A 19,791-nucleotide genomic window follows, 5' to 3' on the forward strand; every position below is an offset into this window, starting at 1 on the left:
GGAGGCGTGTCGGCTGGCCGCAATTGGTGGGGTAAGAGTAATCAGGAAGTGGTGCTTGGTCGCGCACAAGTGAGTTGTCCCCTCTCGGGGCGAGATGGCTTCTTTGGGGTTCCGCGATTGTCTGCGGGAATGGGAAGAGCTGCAGCAGCATTACAATGAGATCCAGGTGAGCGATCGCCTGTTGGCTACGTATGGTGTACAGTGCGCCGTGTGACTCTGGCCCCGCCCACGCTGTTTAGTGATTGGCTGAGGCACAGCAGTGGACGATGCCATATGGCAAGAAAGGGTCAGAGGAGGAAGTCGCCATGGCAACTATGACAGTGCAGGGGTACACGGGGACAGGTTTCTCTCTATGGAGTGATTATTACCTCATAGCCTAGTAGGACGTATGTGGGCTTTCAAAGCAATCTCAGTTCAGAAGACCTGTGGTGGGCTGATGGCACAATGACTTTGCTGGGCTGTAATGACAAGGAAGGTGTCAGCCCTGCCTAGTGGTCCTTTGCTGAACTTCAGAATACCTCTTTCCTCTCCGCAATGAGGGCAGGTGGTTCGTAGGAAAGCCCATTAGGTTATACATCTGCAGAGTGCACAGGACAGCTCTGGATTTCTGGCAGGATCCACAGGTTATTGTTTTGTTTGTATGAAATCGATATAACACAATATTTGTAATGGGATATTTATAGAGTTAGTTCATGCTTACAGAAACAATGTAAAGGTAAGCACCGTACACCCTCCCAACTCCCCTGGTCCTTGCTGTACCTACCTCCGGGGTTGTCGAGCTGTCAGCCTTCATGCAGCTGTTTCAGGAATTTGAAATGCCCACTCTTTTCTGTTCAGTTCTTCCAGGACCGATCAGATCAATTCTGATTGATGCAGCCCTTTGCTTGCCTTTAGCCAGCCCCTGGGGCACTATTCCAGCCACTGACACCAACAGTGGGCCATTATTCCTACCACTGAAACCAACAATGGGGCACTATTTTCCCACAGACACCAATAATGGGGCACTAGTCCTCCCACTAACACCATTAAAAAGGCACAATTTCTCCCACTGACACCCATGAAAGGGCACAATTCCTCCCACTGACACCAATGGGGCAGAATTCCTTCCATTAATACTAACAAAGGGGCACAATTCCTCCCACTGGCACCAATGAAAGGGCACAATTCCACCCACTGACACCAATGAAAGGGCACAATTCTGCCCACTGACACCAATGAAAGGGCACAATTCCTTCCAATAATACTAACAAAGGGGCACTATTCCTCCCACAGACATCAACAATGGGACACTAGTCCTCCCACTGACACCAGTAAAAGGGCACAATTCCTCCCATTAATACTAACAATGGGGCACAATTCCTCACACTGAGACCATTGAAAGGGTATAATTCCTCTTACCGACACCAATGAAAGGGTATAATTCCTCCCACTGACACCAATGAAAAGGGCACAATTCCTCCCACTGACACCAAAAGGGCAAAATTCTTTCCATTAATACTAACAAAGGGGCACTATTCCTCCCACTAATACCAATGAAAGGGCACTATTCCTCCCACTAATACCAATGAAAGGGCACTATTCCTCCCACTGATACCAATGAAAGGGCACAATTCCTCCCACTGATACCAATGATGGAGCACAATTCCTCCCACTGATACCAATGATGGAGCACAATTCCTCCCACTGACACCAATGAAAGGGCACCATTCCTCCCACTGACACCAATGAAAGGGCACCATTCCTCCCACTGACACCAATGAAAGGGCACCATTCCTCCCACTGACACCAATGAAGGGGCACAATTCCTCCCACTGATACCAATGATGGGGCACAATTCCTCCCACTGATACCAATGATGGGGCACTATTCCTCCCACTGACACCAATGATGGGGCTCTATTCCTCCCACTAATACCAATGAAAGGGCACAATTTCTCCCACTGATACCAATGATGGGGCACAATTCCTCCCACTGATACCAATGATGGGGCACTATTCCTCCCACTGATACCAACGATGGGGCACTATTCCTCCCACTGACACTAATGATGGTGCACAATTCCTTCAATTGATACCAATGATGGTGCACAATTCCTTCAATTGATACCAATGATGGGGCACTATTCATCCCCCTGATACCAATGAAAGGGCGCTATTCCTCCCACTGACACCAATGATGGGGTGCTATTCCTCCCACTGATACCAATGATGGGGCACTATTCCTCCCACTAATTCCAATGATGGGGGACAATTCCTCCCACTGACACCAATGGGGCAGAATTCCTTCCATTGATACTAATGAAGGGGTACTATTCCTCCCACTGATACCAACAATGGGACACTAGTCCTCCCACTGACACCAAAGTTATAGTCATTGTTTACCCTCACTGGACGCCAGGACATTTTCTATTCTCACTGGTCACAGTCTGGCCCTCATAAAGTCTGAAGTAGAGTAAACTGGCCCTTTGTTTAGAAAGTTTGGAGATTCGTGTTTTAGATGTAGGGACATCACCACCGGGTCTCTATATTTGTCTATGCAATGCACGTGGAAACATCACATCACCCTGCCTCAGTACTCCCCTCATTAAATCTTAGTTCTGATGCAAATATCACAATGCCTTGATAGGTGGATATCAGTCTGGAGGAGCGGGCGTTCTCTTAGGCAGACCAACCTAGGTAATAACCACATGTGCTGAAACTTCATGGTTGAAAGAACTGAAAAGCAAAGAATGCAAGTCCGAGGGGGTTGGCGGAGGAAGGCTGGGAAGGGTAGATGGTGCTGGATGGCCTCTAACCCAGAAACTATTGCGGGCGCTATCTCCTTACTCTTTATATTGCTTAAGAAGGGGTTTGTGTGAATTTATTAGGTGGTGAAAAGAATTTTCATTTTGGAAACCATTTCTATAATGTTCTCAATCATGTGTAGCGCTGAGTGGACTAAAGGACATATACATACTGTATGTCCAAATGTAGAATAGAAGTGGGTAAAGTAACCATTGCTCTCTAGTTCAGGGTTTCTCAACCAGGGTTCTTCCAGAGATTGCTAGGAGATCCTTGAGCAATGAGCAAATTCTGCCTCTCAGATAAGTTCCCACTGACACCATTGATCTTTTTTAGCCATCTGAAAGGAGATAATTCTTCCCAATGACCACAAGTGTAAGGAGTATTCTTCCCACTGACCATCACACTAATGGATCATAAATTATAGATATAAAGGAGGTAATTCTTCCCAATGATCACAAGTGTAAGGAGAATTCTTCCCACTGACCATCACACTAATGGATCATAAATTATAGATATAAAGGAGGTAAATCTTCCCAATGATCACAAGTGTAAGGAGTATTCTTCCCATTGACCATCACACTAGTGGATCATAAATTATAGATATAAAGGAGGTAAATCTTCCCAATGATCACAAGTGTAAGGAGTATTCTTCCCATTGACCATCACACTAATGGATCATAAATTATAGATATAAAGGAGGTAAATCTTCCCAATGATCACAAGTGTAAGGAGTATTCTTCCCACTGACTATCACACTAATGGATCATAAATTATAGATATAAAGGAGGTAAATCTTCCCAATGATCACAAGTGTAAGGAGTATTCTTCCCATTGACCATCACACTAATGGATCATAAATTATAGATATAAAGGAGGTAAATCTTCCCAATGATCACAAGTGTAAGGAGTATTCTTCCCACTGACCATCACACTAATGGATCATAAATTATAGATATAAAAGGAGGTAAATCTTCCCAATGATCACAAGTGTAAGGAGCATTCTTCCCACTGACCATCACACTAGTGGATCATAAATTATAGATATAAAGGAGGTAAATCTTCCCAATGATCACAAGTGTAAGGAACATTCTTCCCATTGACTATCACACTAGTGGATCATAAATTATAGATATAAAGGAGGTAAATCTTCCCAATGACCACAAGGGTAAGGAGCATTCTTCCCACTGACCATCACACTAATGGATCATAAATTATAGATATAAAGGAGGTAAATCTTCCCAATGATCACAAGTGTAAGGAGTATTCTTCCCACTGACCATCACACTAATGGATCATAAATTATAGATATAAAGGAGGTAAATCTTCCCAATGATCACAAGTGTAAGGAGTATTCTTCCCATTGACCATCACACTAATGGATCATAAATTATAGATATAAAGGAGGTAAATCTTCCCAATGACCACAAGGGTAAGGAGCATTCTTCCCACTGACCATCACACTAATGGATCATAAATTATAGATATAAAGGAGGTAAATCTTTCCAATGACCACAAGTGTAAGGAGTATTCTTCCCACTGACTATCACACTAATGGATCATGAATTATAGATATAGTCATTTTTATCAGGGGTTCCCTGAGACCAGAAAGTTATTTTAAGGGTTCCTCTGTCTTGAAAAGGTTGAGAAAGGCTGCTCTAGTTGGTAGGCTTTACTGTTCTTTGCACTATTGGTCTAGTAAAACTCTAAAAATGTCCAAACATAGAGAATAAATGAATAAAATAAACACAGTGGACCTCTGCCCATGGAATGTGTGTGGTTAAGCTGTAGTAGAAGAGTAACAAAATTCTATTCATATCATTTGTAGCTACAAACCAATTTTACAGTGTTACTAAGCCAACAATAGTAAAATCAGTATATATGCAGTAAAGCATGCTTGTTATATTCGTTGTGGAACCTAAGGGGTTAATCCTCCACAAGGTGTAAACAGGCTGTTTGATCCTGTCTTCTGTGATCCTCCCCTTTTTTCCACAGTCCCTGATCCATCTGCTGATAGTACACAGCTCTAGGAGTCACTCTGCACATGCCCAGATTGGTGTTTATTGCTAAAGAGTTCTTTTGTTTTTTTTGGGAGGGTGCATGTGATCAGCACAGGGCCAATCAGCACTGTCCAGACAAAGTGTCAGGGGTCATGCAGCCTTATAGGACAGTCAGAGCAGAATGAAAACACCTCCTACAAGATTAACCAGTCCTCAAGTGGACACTGATAGAAGTCTTAAGACTGCTGATGAGAAAAGGTATTTAGCAGTTTATATTTACTAAAACAATTGCATTTCCATGTTTTGTGTACTGTGGGACACCAGATATAGCGAATGCAGGATCCTGAGTTTAGTAACACTTTGAGTAAAAGGAATGCATCATCATCCCTGTTCTCATTCACCTTGTTTTGGGTGTTGAAATCCGTTTTTTTTCTTTTTTTTTTATGTATTCCTGCGCCTCCTTCTCCTCCATAACAAAATAAATAAAAAATCCAAAAGGGAGTGGTAGACCTTCATAGTGAGCATGACAGGTGTACAAACTCATGAACAAAAGCACAGATAGATACAATAGAGCCCTGAGCAATATATGAAAATGTTAGGTGGATTAACTCTTGATGATCCGAGAAAACAAAATTCTACATATAGATGAATTAACCCTTTAAAAGCACAGTACTGAGCACTTAAAGCTGCAACCTATAGGTTAAAAAAAAAACCTCACATGGGACATTATCTGCATAGAGATTGTTCACACTATGTCTGAATGGGTTTCCCCCCACAATCCAGAAGTATACTAATAAGTGAATTAGGTGCCTCCAAAAATTATCCATAGTATGTATATTTGTGTGACAGACATAAAACGGAACAGAAATCCATCCCACACCTTCACCTTTCAGGCCTTGAGGACAGTGCTCGGCTAGCAGTGATACCATGAAAATCAAACATAGCAGAAATAGCCGGTACACCAAAGGTTACAGATCTCTATTCTTTACTGAGATCTTAGTTATCCACTTGAAGACAAGGCATTTTTATTACACTTTTTGTATACAAGTGAAAATCAGTATTTCTTGTATTCAGTATTTTGTTTAGCAGAGGCACTAGAGCAGGGGTAGGCAACCTGCGGCTCTCCAGCTGTTGCAGGACTACAAGTTCCATCATGCCTCTGCAAGTCATAGCTGTAACTGTCAGTTTTGTAATGTTGCAATGCCTCATGGGAAATGTAGTTCCACAACAGCTAGAAAGTCGTAGGTTGCCTACCCCTTCACTAGAGAATAAAATGGTGGGTTTTGCAATTTTTTTATGTCGCACGGTATTTGTGCAACAGTTTTTCAAATGCAAATCTTTGGGAAAAAATACACTTAAATGAATGTTAATGCACACAAACAATATATTACCCAGTTTTTGGTAAAATATAAAAGATGGTGTTACACCAAGAAAATAGATACCTAACATGTCCAACTTAAAATTGCGCACACTTGTGGAATAGCAATAAACTATGTCACCATAGGCGACACTTTAAAAGCCTTTACAGGTTACCAGTTAAGAGTTACAGAGGAGGTCTGGTGCTAGAATTATTGCTATCACTCTGACATTCGCAGCGATATCTCACATGTGTGGTGCGATCGCCATTTACTTATGCGTACGGGACCAACATGTGCGTTCGTCTATGTGTGGAAGTACAGGGGGAGAGGAATACTTTAAAAAAAAATGTATTACTAGTCTGTTCTAATTGTTCTTTTGCTCTTTCCCAATAAAAACATTGAAATACGAAAAAAATATATATTTTTTTTAACCTGTCTCTTTAATTTTATTTTAATCTCTCCTCTCCTGTGCCCTTAAAAGCATCTGATCACACCAAGATCTGGTTACAAATGGCGGTTTTACGTCCGGGAAACCGGATGTGATGAAAATGCTCATCACCTACGGTTTCCTATACCATATAGATCATTGGGGACCTTCCGGTCCTTGGCAATCTATGTGGTAGGCCTCCGGTGGGACGGTAGAGCCTGGAGAGGCATCGGCAGGTGGCGGGAGTTGGAGGTGACCCCTCCTGCTGCCTGTAAAAGCCAACCAGCGGCTGAATAGCCGCTAGGATGACTTTCACATAAAAACCGACCGCCGGCTGAAAAAAAAAATACCGGTACAATACCTGTAGCTGCAGGCATCATCCCAATATAACCACTTAACGCCAAATCATGTACATGGGCAGCACAGTGGCTAAATGGTTAGCACTTCCGCCTGGCAGCACTAGGGTCATTGGTTCGAATCCCAGCCACGGCACCACCTGCCTGGAGTTTGCATGTTCTCCTTGTGCCTGCGTGGGTTTCCTCCGGGTACTCCAGTTTCCTCTCACACTCCAAAGACATGCTGGTAGGTGAATTGGCTCCTGTCTAAATTGGCCCTAGTATGTGTATGTATGAATGTGAGTTAGGGACCTTAGATTGTACGCCCCTTGAGGGTTAGGGACTGATGTGAATGTACAATATATATATGTAAAGCGCTGCGTAAATTGATGGCGCTATTAAAGTACCTGAAATAAATAAATAAATAAATGTATTTGATTGGGCATTAAGTGGTTAGAGTAACTGCTAAACTTGTGACCACAGGATTTTCGAAACATTGATGGTTTTGTAATCTTTGATGCACAAGCTATGTTGTTAGAACTCAGTTCTTAGTAAATATTTGAGACCCGTAACCTTTGGTGTGCTGGCCATTTCTGCTACGTCGGTAGGGACCCAAGAATGGCAAGGACTGATGTGAATCTGTATACTCTAGACCAGCCATTCTCAACCAGGGTTCTTCCAGAGGTTGCTAGGGGTTCCTTGATCAGTTGCTAATTGACCCTCCATCTGAAAGTACTATAATCGATCTAAGTCTATCACCACTTAGCAGAGCCAGTAGCATACCAGTTTTCTTTTAAGCTGTCTGTAATGGTGGCATTCCAACGACCCCAGTGGAATAATCTTAGCAGGGGTTCCCTGCTGGTGGACATGACAATTCTTTCAAGGGTTCCTCTGGGATAAAAAGGTTGCTCTAGACCAGTGGTTCTCAACCTTTCTAATGCCGCGACCCCTTAATACAGTTCCTCATGTTGTGGTGACCCCCAACCATAAAATTATTTTCGTTGCTGCTTCATAACTGTAATTTTGCAGTGGGAGGACTAGCGCCCCATCACTGATGTCAGTGGGATGAATAGTGTCCCATCGTTGGTATCAGTGGGAGGAATAGTGCCCCATCATTGGTGTCAGTGGGAGGAATAGTGTCCCATCATTGGTGTCAGTGGGAGGAATAGTGCCCCATCATTGGTGTCAGTGGGAGGAATAGTGCCCCATCATTGGTGTCAGTGGGAGGAATAGTGCTCCATCATTGGTGTCAGTGGGAGGAATAGTGCCCAATCATTGGCGTCAGTGGGAGGAATAGTGCCCAATCATTGGCGTCAGTGGGAGGAATAGTGCCCCATCATTGGCGTCAGTGGGAGGAATAGTGTCCCATCATTGGTGTCAGTGGGAGGAATAGTGTCCCATCATTGGTGTCAGTGGGAGGAATAGTGTCCCATCATTGGTGTCAGTGGGAGGAATAGTGCCCCATCATTGGTGTCAGTAGGGGGAATAGTGCCCCATCATTGGTATGAGTGGGAGGAATAGTGCCCCATCATTGGTGTCAGTGGAAGGAATAGTGCCCCATCATTGGTATGAGTGGGAGGAATAGTGCCCCATCATTGGTATGAGTGGGAGGAATAGTGCCCCATCATTGGTATGAGTGGGAGGAATAGTGCCCCATCATTGGCGTTAGTGGGAGGAATAGTGCCCCATCGTTGGTGTCAGTGGGGGGGAGGAATAGTGCCCCATTGTTGGTGTTAGTGGGGGGAGGAATAGTGCCCCATCATTGGTGTCAGTGGGGGGAGGAATAGTGCCCCATCGTTGGTGTCAGTGGGGGGAGGAATAGTGCCCCATCGTTGGTGTCAGTGGGGGGAGGAATAGTGCCCCATCGTTGGTGTCAGTGGGGGGAGGAATAGTGCCCCATCGTTGGTGTCAGTGGGGGGAGGAATAGTGCCCCATCGTTGGTGTCAGTGGGGGGAGGAATAGTGCCCCATCGTTGGTGTCAGTGGGGGGAGGAATAGTGCCCCATCGTTGGTGTCAGTGGGGGGAGGAATAGTGCCCCATCGTTGGTGTCAGTGGGGGGAGGAATAGTGCCCCATCGTTGGTGTCAGTGGGGGGAGGAATAGTGCCCCATCGTTGGTGTCAGTGGGGGGAGGAATAGTGCCCCATCGTTGGTGTCAGTGGGGGGAGGAATAGTGCCCCATCGTTGGTGTCAGTGGGGGGAGGAATAGTGCCCCATCGTTGGTGTCAGTGGGGGGAGGAATAGTGCCCCATCGTTGGTGTCAGTGGGGGGAGGAATAGTGCCCCATCGTTGGTGTCAGTGGGGGGAGGAATAGTGCCCCATCGTTGGTGTCAGTGGGGGGAGGAATACTGTCTCATCGTTGGTGTCAGTGGGGGGAGGAATAGTGCCCCATCGTTGGTGTCAGTGGGGGGAGGAATAGTGCCCCATCGTTGGTATTAGTGACACAAATGATGGGGCACTATCCCTTCCACTGACACCAATGATACTTACCTTGCTGACTCCTGCTCCAGCCTGGGCTCGCTCTCTCCCTCTCCCATCTACAGCCTGCATACCTGGCTGCAGCAGCAAAATTTGCACTTACCTGTCAGCTGTCTTCCTTCTCTGGCCTCTCTCTTCACTCGTTCCTGCAGCTCCCTCGATCTTCTTCGATCTCCGCGCGCTGCCGCTCGGCTCCTCCTCTCCAAGCTCCACCTTCTCGCCGGTGATTGGCCGCCTGTGTGCCTCTCCTGAGCTACAGTTCCGGTGGCCAATCAGCGGCGAGGAGGCGGTGACAGGGGCAGCATATCATCCCGCCCACACATCGCCGGAGACAGCAGCGGTGTCTCGGTTCCTAAGACCATCGGAAATATGTGTTTTCCGATGGTCTTAGGCGACCCCTGGGAAATGGTCGTTCGACCCCCAAAGGGGTCGCGACCCCCAGGTTGAGAACCGCTGCTCTAGACCTCTGCATAATAAGGATGCACTATATAAACAGAGATAAAACTCTTTCAAACATACTTAAGTGCTATATAAAATCTTTGGTGGAAAAGTGCAAGTGACATCAAACTGTGCGTGTGTCTCGTCTTGTACATCTCCCACTGAACAAGGTTTGAGTGCTTCTCTTATTAGAAATCATTACTGGCATAAAGGTCACACTTTCAGCAAGCACCTGCATGTTGTGCCTCAATTTGCCAAACTATATTGTTCTGTCTAGTCCACCCATTTAAATAAACAAATAATTTTAAATAATAACAATTTTAAAATCTAGTCTACTTAGCCCTCATGCACACAGCCAAAAAACTTCACAGCCACAAAACGTTGATTACAGTCTATGTGTGCATGGACACATAGGATAATATGGGGGGGGGGGGGGGTTACTGGCTGTAGAAAAAAAACACCAAAAGACAAAAACAGCAGCAGTAAAACATCAAGTGTGCATGAGGACTTATCCCATTATAAGTACACTATATATTATAAAACTATCAGTGCTATATTTCCTGGACCTCAAATACTGTAACCCTGTTTTTAACCTTTGCACTTTTAGCAAGAACATTATCTGTTGGTGTTTCTATTTCTTATCATCTTCAACAGAAAAGGCAAAAATTAACTACTTCACTGGCTATAAACTGCTAACACATTAGAGAGCCTATTGTCCTTGGGTGCAAGACAGAGGTCGCTTAGTGACACATCCAGGCACAGAGATAGATGTCTGCCACACATGCACTTTGGCCTCAATATTCCTCTGTTATGCAGTTGCACAAGACCTTCACACTGTGATATCTTCACAAAGGGCACCAGGGCCAAAGTTGTGAGACTGCCTTCTAATAATCTCTGCTACAGCTATTGGTCAGAAGTATCCTAGTCTTTTGATGGGGCTCGTCTTACACCTCTCCTTTATATAGCACAGTGTTAGTATTTAGGATGCCATTTAAATGTTATCTCTTCAAGGGTCACTTTGCAATATCATTTACAAACCGTTTTTCTGTGCTCAATTTAAACATATACAAAATTGCTATTTTATATCTTGGAAAGTAGTAAAAAGTGAATAGCTATGCTTTAAAGAAAATATACTTCAAAGATGCACAACAGAGGCAGCCAGATTGGGAGGTAAATTACAATTGGCATCAGGGTGGATATAAATCAATGATTTTTTTTTAAAAAAAATCTGATTTTTTTTTTTTTATTTAAATCTGATTTTTTTTATTTTAATCAGATTTTTTTAAATAAAATGCTTTTTGAGGAAAATATATTACCATCCAAAGGTTATTCCATCATTAAATAAAGATTAGTTTTTTAATTATGTAGAATAAGGCTGTATATGTTTAATTTTTTTGGTAAATAAATTCCATTAATCCATTCACAATGTCATGCTCTTCCAGGGGTTTTTGTAAGATTATTGGGCAGTTTCTCTGCCTACAAGATATTATCACAGATGCTTGGTTTACTTTTGCAGTTCTCAGAACTGAATTTTGACTCAGCGGAGATCACATGCCTCTTCTTCACAGCAAAAATGTTATAACATGAACAGAGTTAAGAAAAAGACCTTAATCCTAACTTCTACAAACCTATGAATACAGAATCAACCCCTCCAGTGCTAAGTTTCAAGAAGTTCAGTGAATAGAATAGAAACAATATTTTTCTGATTGTTTGGAGTGGAATAGATCTGCACAAGAAGAAAGTGAAACTAAGTGTGAGGAGGAAGGGGCTGACAGTCTACGTTTCTTAAAATATATAGATTTTGTTTAGCCAAATTAGTTAACAGACATGGATGTTTGTTTAAGCAAATAATATATGCTGTAATGTTATTGTTTCAGTTGAATAAATCTATTTAAATTGTTATTAAGGTAATGATTATTTTTCTCCTTCCTAAGTACAACAGAAAAGTTGTCCAAATATGAATGATTAACCTATTAAACTGGGGATAAAAAGACTAATATGAAAAGTTGTTATTCTAAAAATATATATATAAAAAGTTATACCAGCAAGAATTAGTCTTTATGTAGAAAACTATGATTTAAATCAAGCCTTACTGACTAGTGATTTAAATCGTGAGTTAAATCAGTTTGATTTAAATCAAATCCACCGATTGGCATTATTCGCACACAATGAACTTGTGCAGTTGTTGCTACTAGTCCAACTAAAAAAAAAATGTCTGTCTTGAGTATATGAGAAATGGGTATACTTTATTAATGTAATTTGCCTTTTGGCTTGTGTAATGCCCCTGCCACATTCCAACATTTTGTAAATGACATCTTCCAGGAGTACCTAGATCTCTTCCTCGTCGTATACCTCCTGATGTTTTCTCCCTCTCTGGAAATGCATAGCATTCATGTAAAGAAAGTTTTGACTGTCTTGAGAGTGCATGCACTGTACGCAAAAGCTGAAAAAATGTGAGTTTGAAAGACAATCTATTCAATTTGGTGATCTCTACAGAAGTAATCACTATGGACCCTCAAAAGGTGTCCTCCTTCCTTGAATGGCCAGCACCCAAAGACAAGAAGAGAGTTCAGAGATTTGTGAGATTTGCTCATTTTTATCGCAAATTCATAAAAAGCTTCTCTGACATCATTGCTCCCATCGCACAACGTACCCGCCAACACACACAATTCCAAATGTAATTTGTTTATCTGTTAAGAGTCATAAGATTAAATATTTTCATTGAAATCACCTTTTTTAACTTCTCAAACATGATATATCATTCAGTCTCTGAGTAAGGCCCAAAAGGCATCACAAGGTACTCGAAATGCCCAAAGCGATTTTGAAATGCTGTCTTCCACTCATCCCCTTCCCTGATGCGTACTAAGTTATAGGCCACCTGCAAGTCAACTTAGTGAATATCCGGGCCATCCGGAATCTTAGGAAAAGTTCAGGAATTAAGGGAAGTGGGTAGCGTTTTTTTAACGGTAATCCTATTGAGCTCCCAATAGTCCACACAAGGTCGGAGAGAGTGGTCTTTTTTTTTTTTCCACAAATATGCCAGCTCCTGCTGGTGATGAAGGGTGGATGAAACCTTTTTTCAAATTTTCATTGATGTATTGCTGAAGAGATTCTAGTTCCAGTTCAGACAGAGGGAATATGTGGTCAAAAGGGATCTCGGCCCCGGGGAGCAACTCAGTGGGACAGTCGTAAGACCGAAGTGGTGGAAGTGATATACTGGTGGTATGAGCAGGTAAAGATTAGAGTCCAGTTGGCTGCTGAGGCCCAGTGTAGGGTTAACAGGGTTTGTGCTGAGGCAGTTCTGCTGGTAATAGGCTGACTTGAAAGTTATAGTCCTTGTACCCCAATCCCCCAGGGGATTATGAGCTTGTAACCCGGGTGTGCCAAGAATTACTGGAAACATGGGATAACTTAAGATATCAAAGCATAACAGTTCTTGGTGACTCGAACTGGTAGTGGTTAAGATAGGCACCGCCTCTTGTGTAATAGGCCCAATTTTTGGATGTGTTCCATCCGCAAGATGAATATTAATTTGTTGTTCCTTGGGCACTAGAGAAATTTGCAAGTCTTTCGTGAGGTTAATGTCCATAAAGCAGCTACAAACTCCGGAATCAATGATGGCCTGGAACTTGTTTTCCCTTCCAGCCACCTGTAGAGAGATAGGAAGGATAATGTGAGCTGACCGGATTCCTGAAACTTGAAGGTAAGTAGTATGTGTGTGAAGAGACTTACTTTGCTGGACAGTTGATACGGAAGTGACCAGATTCTCCACAGTACCGTAGTTTCTCTGCTGGTGACAAGGCAGGACAAAGAAGGCCAATCTGCATTGGTTCAACCTTGGAGGTGGTTGCTGGCTGGACTGGAGAATTAGTAGACAAGGTGGGTTAGACCTTGGGCATTACCCATGTGGGCCTGAATGAGCAGTATTGTTCTGTATCTCGTTCCTGGAGCCGGCAATCTAATTGGATGGCAAGTTGTACCAGGAATTAGACATGTCTACCCGAGCAAGTTCATCTTTCAAAGTGTCTGACAATCCCTAGCAGTACTGATATTTTGGAGTGGTGTCATTCCAGGCTGTGTCAGCGGCCCATCTGCGGAATTCACTGGTGTAGTCTTTCACCAGCCACCAACCCTGTTGAAGAGCATGTAGCGCAGCCTCTGCTGTAGCGGTGCATTGTGGATCATCATAAAGTTGAGCCATGGATTCAAAGAAAGTCTTTACTGAGTTAAGGACAGGATTGCGTTGTTCCCAGAAAGTCCAAGGTTGCAGAACAAAGTACAGTTCACATGCATTTTTGAACTAAAAAAATTTCCTCCGATTGCCTGAAAAGGGTTCATGGGTTGGCACCCCATGTTCTGCTGGTGGTATAACTACAATAGGAGTCACAGGTTGAGAGTTCCCAGAAGTAGAGGCTGGTGTAGTTGCACTTGTAGCAGAGCTATGAGTCGAGGTGGTGGCAGCTTTGGACAGGTTCTGTATCCATCCCTTGATCTGGCAGTATCCCTCCTGCAGATTTGTCATAGCTTGGGTTAGAGCCGCAATTTGTTGGCACAGAGTTTCTAGAGGGGTAACACCTCTTTCGACCTCAGACATGGCTGGATGTTTGTCACGTACCTTGGTGGAAGGCCAAGTTGATGAGAGGGCTTCCCTTGCGGCTCTGGACTGAGCATCCCTGAATGTGGTGACAGAGGTACAAGGATCAAAGAAGCACACGTGCCGATAGCTTGATAGCAGGTGACTGCTATGGTCTGGGATGTAGTCAAGGTGAGCCAGGGTCACACACAGCAGTGTTGTCAGGAAGCAGGCTGGGATCGGTACCAGGTTAGCAAGAAGAGCGATGTCCAGTAGCAAGCCGAGGTCAGCACTAGAAGGTCAGCAGAGAATAGTCAAAGGCAAGCCGAGGTCAGAATTCACAGAGCAAGGTCAGGAGCAAGTCAGGTCAGCAAAGGAAGATCAGTCAGTACAAACAGGAACATGGATCACAAGAAGCTGAAGAACATCCAGCGATTAGTACACAGCAGAGTCTCCTTTAAAAAGTCAGCTTGGCGCCAATGTGGGAAGACGTGCGTGCCTATGCGCATAGAAATGCGCCTACGTGTCAGTGCACGTTGGATATTAACCTGGGCGTGTCTGTGTGCTGGTACATGTGCACAAGCCTTAGCTGCACAGAAATGGCCAGTGGCTGCACGAGAATCAGTATTAGCTGAAGAAGAATTAGCATTAGCTGCAGTAGTTTCCTGACCGTGATATTGATGAGGCATTTTAGTAGTGCTAGTCATAAGTGAACATAAGGCCCCCATCACGTAGGGTGGACTCTAACTGCGATCTGGCTGCTCAGCAGGGGATCTGTCTGATGACAGGTCCTTGTCCTCTCCACTTATGCAGAGCATACACGAATACAGCCCACTCTCCTCTAGGGGCGGTCTGTACTGCCATTCGATATGATCCGCTGGAAGAAAGGAGAATGAATCCCCATCCATCTTTTTTTGGAGGATCGGATTGGGTGTATGCGGCTGTACAGACACATGTCCGTTTACACCTGCTACTCCATAGAGGAGAATGGAGATTCCGATCGGGTCCACCTGGAAACCGGAGAGGCGGCCCCAGTCTGAACATTCGTGTAAAAGGGGCCTAAACCTAGGCCATGATGACTGAGGATGATACTTGATTTATTCCAGCTGCAGATAGAAAAGGAGGCCAATACCAGGAATCAAGGCCATCTTGCTGAACATTGAAAAGATTTAGTAGATGGTGTTTCTGGTGTGCTAGTGCAAGCCCTGAATGAAGAACAGGACCCCTGAGCTGAATTGTCAGTTTCACATTTAATGATCATAATTACCCATGTAACCTAGCCATAACATGGTAGGTTGCAGCTGTTTGAGTGCTTAACCTTGTGCTCCTAGCAGAGACAGATTATCTATTGGATTACAAATGCTAAAGAGAGTCGTGAGAACAGTATGAAAATATTTCATGAGTACAGAGGGATTTTAGTGTTATAAAGTATTTGGCTCTCTTATCTCAGTGCTAAGATCTGTTTGAAATCCCTATCCACTGAGGAGCCTTGCTTTTGAATGTGCAATGTTCTACATCAGTCCCTATTCACGCCTGTGCAATTTGTCATGATTCAGCCATTACTCCGCTCACCAAACATGACAAGAAGAATCCTGTTATTTTCTATGGCGGTCCGTTCACACCTTTGCAACACCCTTTATTACCACTTTTGTCTTTTTGTGTGTTTTTATCCCCATAGACTTCAGTAGACCATTGCACAGGCAGGTAATTATAACATTTTTATTATTTATGAAAAAACACTTGAATATTACTCATTTGTGTACATTATTACAGTATATTGAACAAGCTTAATGTGATTTCCATTATTCTGTGTTATAGATATGTGTGTCAGGTACAGTGGGGATCGAAAGTTTGGGCACCCCAGCTAAAAATTTGTATTAATGTGCATAAAGAAGCCAAGGAAAGATGGAAAAATCTCCAAAAGGCATCAAATTACAGATTAGACATTCTTATAATGTGTCAACAAAAGTTAGATTTTATTTCCATCATTTACACTTTCAAAATAACCGGGAAAAAAAAAATGGCGTCTGCAAAAGTTTGGGCACCCTGCAGAATTTATAGCATGCACTGCCCCCTTTGCAAAGCTGAGACCTGCCAGTGTCATGGATTGTTCTCAATCATCGTCTGGGAAGACCAGGTTATGTCAATCTCAAAGGTTTTAAATGCCCAGACTCATCTGACCTTGCCAAAAAATCAGCACCCTGGGTTCTTCTAAGCAGTTGTCTAGAAAACTGAAAATAGTTGACGCTCACAAAGCTGGAGAAGGCTATAAGAAGATAGCAAAGCGTTTTCAGATGTCAATATCCTCTGTTCAGAATGTAATTAAGAAATGGCAGCCATCAGGAACAGTGGAAGTTAAAGCAAGATCTGGAAGACCAAGAAAAATATCAGACAGAACAGCTCGCAGGATTGTGAGAAAAACAATTCAAAACCCACGTTTGACTGCACGATCCCTCCAGAAAGATCTGGCAGACACTGGAGTTGTGGTACACTATTCCACTATAAAGAGATACTTGTACAAATATGGTCTTCATGGAAGAGTCATCAGAAGAAAACCTCTTCTACGTCATCACCACAAAAATCATCGTTTGAAGTTTGCAAATGAACATATAGACAAGCCTGATGCATTTTGGAAACAAGTTCTGTGGACCGATGAGGTTAAAATTGAACTTTTTGGCCGGAATGAGCAAAGGTACGTTTGGTGAAGAAGGGGCACAGAATTGAATGAAAAGAACCTCTGTCCAACTGTTAAGCATGGGGTTGTATCAATCATGCTTTGGGGTTGTGTTGCAGCCAGTGGCACAGGGAACATTTCACGAGTAGAAGGAAAAATGGATTCAATAAAATGTCAGCAAATTTTGGATGGTAACTTGATGCCATCTGTGAAAAAGCTGAAGTTAAAGAGAGGATGGCTTCTACAAATGGATAGTGATCCTAAACACACCTCTGAATCCACGGGGGATTACATCAAGAGGCGTAAACTGAAGGTTTTGCCATGGCCTTCACAATATCCTGACCTCAACATAATTGAAAATCTTTGGATAGACCTTAAAAGAGCAGTGCGTGACAGACAGCCCAGAAATCTCAAAGAACTGGAAGACTTTTGTAAGGAAGAATGGGCAAAGATACCTCAAACAAGAATTGAAAGACTCTTGGCTGGCTACAAAAAGCGTTTACAAACTGTGATACTTGCCAAAGGGGGCAGTACAAGATATTAACTCTGCAGGGTGCCTAAACTTTTGCAGATGCCATTTTTTTGTCTTCTGTTATTTTGAAAGTGTAAATGATGGAAATAAAATCTAACTTTTGTTGAGATATTATAAGAATGTCTAATCTGTAATTTGATGCCTTTTGGAGATTTTTCCATCTTTCCTTGGCTTCTTTATGCACATTAATACAAATTTTTAGCTGGGGTGCCCAAACGTTCGATCCCCACTGTACATCTTCAGCCTCAGTAGTGTCAGCTGCATCATATTCTCTATTGTGTTGGGAAGTTAATTTTTGAAGTACTTGCACTGACTCGCCTATTTCTCATTAATGTTCACCTTCTTTTGTCAGCTGCAGATGTATCACAGTCACCTAGTGACATTCACACACAGTCACCTAGTGCCTGTCAGACTGCTTTGAATTAAGTTTAAATTAAAGCATTTGCAGTTTAATAAAAAAAAAAACTATTTTATTAAGGTCTCATTCTTAAAGCAGTAACCCATAGCAGCGAGTCAGACTTCACTTTATAGACCTCATACAAGTACAAGATGCATGGGTGCTGTGAATTTCTACACTTAATTAGCACAAGAACATTTTTGTTAAGGCTGCAAGGTTTATTAAGACCTCCAGAGAACTAACGGTATGTAAATTGGGGTAAGAAGAAGTTACTCAAAGGCACTGTAGCAGCAGCCACACACTCACAGTGGTCTGGCCAGGCGGGGTTGGAAATGTCTGTTCATATGAGAAAGGACCCTTTGGCGATGCACCTTGAATGCTGCAGATATGCCCAAGCAACATCTGATTCACTTTAAGGGACATCGTCTCTTCTGATCTGCCCTTGACACTCTCATTAGCGATGTCACTAGGGATCAGAGTGTGCTCCTGCAGCAACACGAGATCTTTGGATGGGGTGGAGTAACGCTAACCTTCATCTTCTACTGCAGTAGTACCCTAATAGGCGACCAGAGCTTACCTGCCACTAAAACCACAGGTCTTGAAGCCAAAAGTCCTCTATTTTGTTTGCTCAACCTTCTGCATTAAGGTTCACCCTTTTGCAAGTGGAGGCTGTTCATTCAGCTAGGTTCTTCGGTAGTTTACGCAGCTTGGTTGCTCAGGTTTCCCCCTGTGGCCTTCACTCTAGACCCTTGACTCAAGCACCTCTTTTAGCTGTCCTTCCTCTCCTTTCTGATAATACTGCGTCCCACTGTACATATTCCCAGGGTTGTTTGGGTTCCCAGCATCTTAGGACCTCTACGTCCTACTCTAGTATGAGCCTATCCTTAGGGATGATATCCCACATAAACTCAAATTATTTTCTCTGAGGTGTCCTGTACCCCTTGTTGCACTTGACTCTGAGCCCAGTTTTTCTCCTGAGGGACCTTTTGATCTCTAAGGTTCATAAGGCTCAGCCCCTGCTGCTTCCTTCCCTAATAAGAACCTGATGCTTTTGTGCCCTACTACAGTTCTGATCCCTGTTCATAACACTTATTCTGTCCACCCTAGTGCAATGCCAATTATCCTATCATCTTCAGACTTTGTCTATGTACGCTTTGCCAACTATCTTGGCAACTAATCTTTTTTTTACCTCTCTTTCTGAGTTTGGAATCTGGACAAAGCACCAAACTGGTCCCTTCAGACCAAGAAGTCCAGGACACTCTTTGCTGGACTCTAGCTCTGGAAGGGATGGTCCCTTCTTCCCATCTTAGGAGGACTCCCTAATGGACTGCCCATTGAGTCTTGTTCTCTAGAACAGACTGGATCCTGAGTTGTCAAGGGGAAATTTGTGCTGACCTAAACTGTGCTGGATATCATATGGATGCTGCAGGACCTTCATCTCCTGAAAGATTTGGGACAGATCGGTTGACCTTCTCCCTATGCTGGATAGCACTGAGTGTATAATTTGTTATCACAACATCTTTCTTACAGTCAAAGTATTGCCTTCCAGATCTCCTCAACTGATGATCCCCACCATGAAGGGTGAGGGTTCTGCACATGAATGCCTCTCCTTTCCTTCCTGAAGGGAAGTGTTCATTACTGTAAGGCAAGCAGGCAGAACACACTGTTACCCTGCTACATATTTCCCCTAAAGAGGTTAGTGTAAATCCAGAGGCCTTCATGGGACCTGATCACTGGGAGATATGTCCTCTGTGGCCGAGCTTCGGTCTTTATGGCAAGCCTCCTTAGATTTCCTACTTTC

At 43.4% G+C, this 19,791-nt stretch overlaps 1 protein-coding gene across 1 annotated transcript in view; it reads left to right on the forward strand.

Moving 5' to 3' along the window:
• TMEM120A (transmembrane protein 120A) overlaps nt 1-19,791 on the forward strand; it is a 43,214-nt gene continuing 23,423 nt past the window's right edge. Inside the window, exon 1 of the mRNA XM_089676587.1 lies at nt 1-166. Within this exon, the coding sequence (XP_089532713.1) occupies nt 95-166 (72 nt within the window). The 5' untranslated portion in view covers nt 1-94. The remainder of the gene's footprint in view (nt 167-19,791) is intronic.

This window comes from Staurois parvus, unplaced genomic scaffold (genome assembly GCF_062004578.1).
Source record: "Staurois parvus isolate SC_StPar_1 unplaced genomic scaffold, SC_StPar_1.0 ptg000172l, whole genome shotgun sequence".
Classification (NCBI taxonomy): domain Eukaryota; kingdom Metazoa; phylum Chordata; class Amphibia; order Anura; family Ranidae; genus Staurois; species Staurois parvus.